The sequence below is a fragment of the Poecilia latipinna genome, unplaced genomic scaffold, assembly GCF_001443285.1.
Source record: "Poecilia latipinna isolate Pla-1442-1.1 unplaced genomic scaffold, P_latipinna-1.0 Scaffold6355, whole genome shotgun sequence".
In the NCBI taxonomy this organism is placed as follows: Eukaryota; Metazoa; Chordata; class Actinopteri; order Cyprinodontiformes; family Poeciliidae; genus Poecilia; species Poecilia latipinna.
Genome location: NW_015118971.1, coordinates 1 through 6,430, shown reverse-complemented (window position 1 = coordinate 6,430; position 6,430 = coordinate 1). Strand labels below are relative to the sequence as shown.

Sequence of the window (6,430 nt, the reverse complement as noted above, 5' to 3'; positions counted from 1 at the left end):
CTACCTATACAATTTTGCTTTCAGACCAAATAGTGAGGATATAAAAGAAAGTCCTATTAATATTATCATTTTAAAGTCCTAAAGCCAGAAGCAAAACGAAAAAAAATTGATGATTTGTGCTTGCTTAGATTTTATTTCAAATTGTTGCTCTTGTGATGCCATTGCTTATAAAACATGCTGGCTTCAAACTTGCAGTGAAGTAGTTTGGTATAAAAACATCTAAGATGTTTTTAAGACTAAAACATTCCAGCTCAGGCAGAGACTTTACTGACTTAAAACTTTACTGACTTTAAAATAATGTTTTAAGTGTTTAATTTCATAAATCCATTGGTCAGACTGTGGTTACATTAAGATTTTTACTTTACAAAAAAGTCCTCTAGATTTTGAGCCTGAAAAAGATCTAGAATCCAAATGTGTTGTTTTTAGTCCTTGTGTTTCTGTATATGTTTTGTTGTCATGTACCGATAAATTGACAGCAATTTCCTTAATTTTGGGAGATCGCCGATTGGCCGATGCTCCCATGAGAAACCAATCTTATCTTCCTCAGGGTAGCTCTAAAAACCAGTGATTGGCCAGGAAACTGTAATCAATCCACTGCTAGTTTTAATTTAACCTTCAGACTTTACTTTTATTCTATTGCCTTGTTACTTGTGCTTTGGCGTTCACTGTAATCATTTTTAAAATTTAAATGTACTGGTTTTTGTTACTAATATCTGCCATTTTTTATCAAGAAGATAAAGCTTTAATTAGTGGTTTTGATTGGTTGTTTGTTTCTGTTGAACGCAGCACTACTTCCTGGTCATTTTTGGTCATGAAGGTCAGAAACCTCTGGAGCTGCGGTCAGAGGACGAGTCGGACTGCAACGAGTGGGTGGAGTGCATCCAGCAGGCCAGGTACAAACAGACACGTTTCAGTCACGTTTTTTTGTTGTTCATTTTCAGGTTAGAGGGAAAAATCTTCAGTATTGGACTTATGTCCCTCATTATTCATTTTACCATTTTCAGAGTCTAAGATAGGAAAATTATTACAAGGTCAGTTTCATGCTAAATTTCTAATAAATGTAGATGTCTGTGTAGGATATAGTCAAAGCAAGCAGCAATGTTAAGGTCACATTGTGGTTTTAAGAAAATAATTAGTCCACACAGAATGATTATCACAAAACGTACAGGAATATGTTCGTGGTGGGATATAAAGCCATTTTGCTTCTAAATCAGAAAAATATTTTCAGTCAGTAATGACTCAGTTCAGGACTTCTCAGAAAAATAGCCGCTGTGCCGCTGCAAACCATGTCACCGTCTGAATCTGAATGTGTGTGTTGTGAGATTAATGACTGAGCGCTCACACAGAACATCAAATACCACAAGATCATGACCAGCATTTAAGGAGATTTAAACCGGCGGCACAGTTGATCTGTCGTGCACAATTGCACAGACGAGATGGGAGGTTTTCTAGCCTGAGTAGATCTTCTTAATGCAGAGTGATCAGCAGTCAGTTTCGCCTTACAATGCGGTGTTTTCTGACCCTGATCCAGGGGGAAAACTGTTGCCTTGCTTCAGCAATCCCTCACAGCTGTTAGTTTTGACCAAAAAAAATGAATAAACAGCAGTGCAGCATTGACGTCAGCACCACACATAAAGTCTGTCAGGAGAATCCGAGTACCTTTTTTTTTAAAATAATAACAGTGGACCCATCCTATTGTTTGCTAAGGAAATACAGCAGGTTTTAATAATACATATTATATCTACTGAGACCTCTATCGAATGATTTCTGATTCTTATTTACTCTTGGAAATCCTGTTGCTGACTGGGCACTAATTTGTACATCATTAATCCATAACTTTTTAAAAGTTGCTGTATGCAACTTCTACAAAAAATATGTTTTTTAACATATGTTTTTAAAACTGTCACCATGTTGTGACAATACAATATGAAACAGATAATTTGTGAAAAGATCGATCTCATCCACCACCAGCCAGAGCTATTATTGCCGTCTGACAAAATGCAGCATTCCCGATCAAAAACAACCAATCAGAGCCAGGAGGAGGGTCTTAGCGCTGTCAGTCAGGCTCGTGTGTCGCAGTCAGAGTGAAGTGAAATTTTACAGAGAAAAATAGGCAACCATTTCAGCTTAAGTGTGTAAAGCTGGAAGAGACATGCACTGAAAGACTAAATTGGAGCAAAAGATAAAAGGTCAGGCTCAGTACAAAACACACACTTTTCAGATAATGATTTTAAAAATCTGCTGAGAAATAGATGAGCAGAGTAGTAAATTTGTCAAGCACCTTTTTCTCATCAGTTAAAGCCTCTAAACATTAAGCGTTCAGTTTAAAGATTCTCGTAAAATCAAACTCATCTTTGCTTCTCTTTTTTGTGGTGCTGATGAAACACACTGGACACAGCTACCACATCCAGGCGAGCGAGCGTGTCTGGGTGCTCTGTGCTCGCAGCGGTTCACATTTAGGTCACACAGCGCTGTTTTACCTCGTCGGTTACATCACACTCGACCTCTATTTCCTCTCAGTGCTCTCCTTATGCCTCTCTTATATTTTAACGACGGCAGTGAACACCTCAGACATCCTCCACCCCCCCATTTACCTGTTAGCGCGCCCATGTTTGTTCACCAGCACATATCCGAAGCCCAACCCTTTCTACCTTCCAGCTACTCTGACATCATGATCGAGCGTGAGATCCTGATGCAGAAGTACATCCACCTGGTCCAGATCTTGGAGACGGAGAAGATCGCAGCCAATCAGCTGCGCACTCAGCTGGAGGATCAGGACACGGAGATCGAGCGGCTCAAGGCCGAGGTACGCATGAGTGCCTCCACATCTGCGTGCGCATGCATACTTAAATGCACACTCGGACGCAACCCTCAGATGGAGCACATTTAGATCAACGCGTGCAAAAGCCCCCAGGCATGATGAAGAAGACACTTCTGTTGAATTAAAGCACAGCAGGGCTCCAAGGACTCCAGAACCCATTGCTTCCCTATCTCGATGTTTATTTCTGTCCAAAGTTTCATGAATATTTGATACTTTGTACCAGCGACCTCACATAGATGCTGTTGTCGTGGTAGATTGTGGTGTTGAACAAAGCCAAGGAGAGGATGTTCCCGTTCCAGAGCAACCAAGAAGAGGAAGACCCGGACATCAAAAAGATTAAAAAGGTAAAAGCATCATCAAAGCGGCGACAACGGACGGAGAGGACGGGAGCCCACTACGGGGTTGTTGTGTGACCATGCAGGTGCAAAGCTTCATGCGTGGCTGGTTGTGCCGGAGGAAGTGGAAGATCATCGTCCAGGACTACATCTGCTCGCCTCACGCAGAGAGCATGAGGAAGAGGAACCAGATCGTGTTCAACATGGTAGAGGCAGAGACGGAGTACGTCCACCAGCTCTCCATTCTGGTCAACTGCTTCCTCAGGCCGCTGCGCATGGCCGCCAGCTCCAAGAAGCCTCCCATAAGCCACGATGACGTCAGCAGCATCTTCCTCAACAGGTAATGAATCCTCTTGCTCTGTGTGAGAGGGAAATGTACACAAAACATTTACGCTTGCAGTACCGGGTGTCAAAAAAGATCATCATACAAGTTTACAAAAGCATTCTTCCCCAACAGAACTTTTCCATGTTTTGTCCCATTGCAACTTCAACCAACTTATTGGGATTTTATGTGATACACTAACACAAAATAGTGTTAAAATGTATAAAAAAAAATAAATAAATAAAAAAAAGGAAGGTATTCTCTTTTTTTTTTTTAAATCTAACAAGTTACTGTGATACCTGTAAATAACATCCAAAGAAGCAGGTATCCTAAAAGGGGCAGTCTTAAGTAAAACAGACTTTTTTTTTACCTTTACATCATGTTATAATGTCGTTTCATCACCAAAAACATTCCTGCAGAGTTGCTTTGATTCTTTCATGGATGCTTGAAAAAATCTTTAATGTCCCATGGTAACCATTCAGTTGCAAAGTACCTGATGGGATCTAGTTCCGCCTTCGACAACACCCCAACACCCAACTCCCTCACCCCCCACTCAGCTCCTTCAAACTAGCCAGCAGCAATTAGCAAACACCTTGTGGAACGATGCATCTGCTGAGCTCTTTACAGGAGATACTTCTCAAAGATTTAAAGGTTAACGGAGGAGCCATGTTGTGATGATTTCCTGAAGGTGAAACTTCAGAAAAAGCAGGAGTTTTTAAAGAGACGCGCCCAATTTCAAGGCAATAAACTACAACGTCAGATTTCTTCTAAGTAATATTTTATGTTATCATGTTATCATGTTGCCAACAGTAAGCTGTGAGTTCACTGTGTTTTTTCCAGTTGAATTTGATCAGATGGTGTTTCACTGATGGGCCGGTGTGTTAGTAACAGACACTGAAGTGGGAGGAAATGTTTCTGCCTTTTTCTTTTCTCGTTCTAATTCCCAGTGAATTTTCCCACAGATCATTTCTGACTCACAGTTTGAGGGCTTTGATTGTTGCCATTTCATCCCACAGAGGCGATCAGATGATTCACAGCTGCTCCAAAGTACCTGATTCTTTTGAAGGTGCACTGAGCAGACATCTGTGCTTTGACATGCCAGTTTTAGTTTAAGTAAAATGATTTGCCAAATTCTGCTGCTCTGTTATAGAAACCTGAACAAACAGCCTCCTGATACTGAAGATCCCATTTTTAAGTTTCTGTCACCATTTATGGACCGAAAATGAGCTAATTCTAATCTATAGATGATTTCTTTGTGTGTTTCTAGATTCCTTTGTAAATCCTTCCAGACAGCTAATTATTCAATTAAATGTTATAAATCAATGTAAAGGCATAAATATAATTTTTCTCCCGTTTTTATTTGATTTGTAAAAAATGAAATATGTAAATAGACGTGGATTATAAAAATGTTTATGCATGATAAAACATGGATTATCTTTTGCATGGCTGAAACAATTAATCCGATTAATTAATCATCAGATTAATTAATCGTGGGAAAACCTTCAAATTTTCACACTACATTCCCCTCTACTGATTCTAGGAAATCACTTTAAAAGAACATTTTAATCCACTGATTTAATGTGAAACCAGAATATCCTCTCACGGAGAGGAGCAGCAAAGCTTCGTCATCAGCCCGATTCAAGACCGCCCCGCATTCTACGTCCACGCCAAACTGTTGTGGAAATTTTCCTTTAACAAAGAGTGAGGGAAACCTGTTTCAAGGACCAGAGAAAGAATATATTCTTAATCAGTATTTATTTGAAGGCTTTACAGCGTTCAAAGTCTCTGCTCACTGAGCGCAGTCAGGAGAAAGAGCCTGGAGCAGAACACAGCTTCCACTTTTATAGAGAGAGGTTCATTCTGATCGCAGTTTGATCATCTACTTGGTTACAGAACAGACAGCAAACACACGTCTTCTTTCACTAGGAGTCATGACAGATCAAGAAACAACTCAATGACTTGTTTAATTAATCGGCTTAATTGTGATTAATCTGATTAATAATTAGTTTAACTATTGATTAATTCTTAACTGGAGTATTTAGACTTTTAAAAAGGCAATTTACTGAAAGAACACAGTCAGAGCTGCAGTTAAGACAAAACTGACCAAAAATATATATATTTAGCATTAAAGGTAAAATAAATCTTATTTGTTTGTAATGTTCTCCCCAGAGCTTGTATCAGTTTTACCTTCACCAGGTAAAAATTTAGTAAAAAAAATCTATTAATCAATTAAGAAAGGGCTGAACTTTTCACACGATGTATTTTTTAGCTGCAGATTCATCCTTTGCTACAAGTGATCAAGCTTACACTAAAGTAATAGAATGTTATTGAAGTTTAAGCAATAAAGTGTCTAGTTTTCTATTTTAAAATGGAATTGAATTATTTGTTTATCTGCATGTTTTATGTATTTCTAATCTTGTATAAAATAAGTTTGAGTGGCTAAACAACAAATCTGCAGAATGTGCCAATTGACAATATAATGATTGACCAAATAATGGTTAGAATAATCAACATCGTTAAAATAATTGTTAGCTGCTGGTCTTTCGTAGAGTGCACGTCTTAAAACACAACTCACAGTGTTTGTATTTTATTTTGTCTCCTGAATAAAAAGAGAAACATCCTCAGATTAGTTCTCTGTGTGCAGTGAGACCATCATGTTTCTGCACGAGATCTTCCACCAGGGCCTGAAGGCTCGCATCGCCAACTGGCCGACGTTGGTTCTGGGTGAGTACTGAGTCATTCAGTGGTCAGACTTAAATACTTAAACCTGTAGACTGTACCAACTCTCAGATCACAGCTCCTAACATGAAAGACATCAACAAAAATGTAACCTACATCTTCATAAGTAATGCTTCTGTAATAAGAAATATAGACTATTGTCAAATTATGATGACGCAGTTTATGAGTGGATTTTGTGTTTGATGAAAGTTATTGTCTTTACAGTGTAGTTTC

The 6,430-nt window shown here is 38.9% G+C and overlaps 1 protein-coding gene across 1 annotated transcript; it reads left to right on the top strand.

The window, feature by feature from the left end:
- Window positions 1-749: 749 nt before the first annotated feature.
- On the top strand, window positions 750-6,422 carry LOC106943889 (ras-specific guanine nucleotide-releasing factor 2-like). The gene is made up of 5 exons (XM_015027182.1): window positions 750-893; window positions 2,659-2,806; window positions 3,076-3,165; window positions 3,243-3,496; window positions 6,123-6,422. Exons 2-5 carry the CDS (start codon window positions 2,672-2,674, stop codon window positions 6,211-6,213), a joined length of 570 nt encoding a protein of 189 aa, XP_014882668.1. The 5' UTR covers window positions 750-893; window positions 2,659-2,671; the 3' UTR covers window positions 6,214-6,422.
- Window positions 6,423-6,430: the final 8 nt, after the last annotated feature.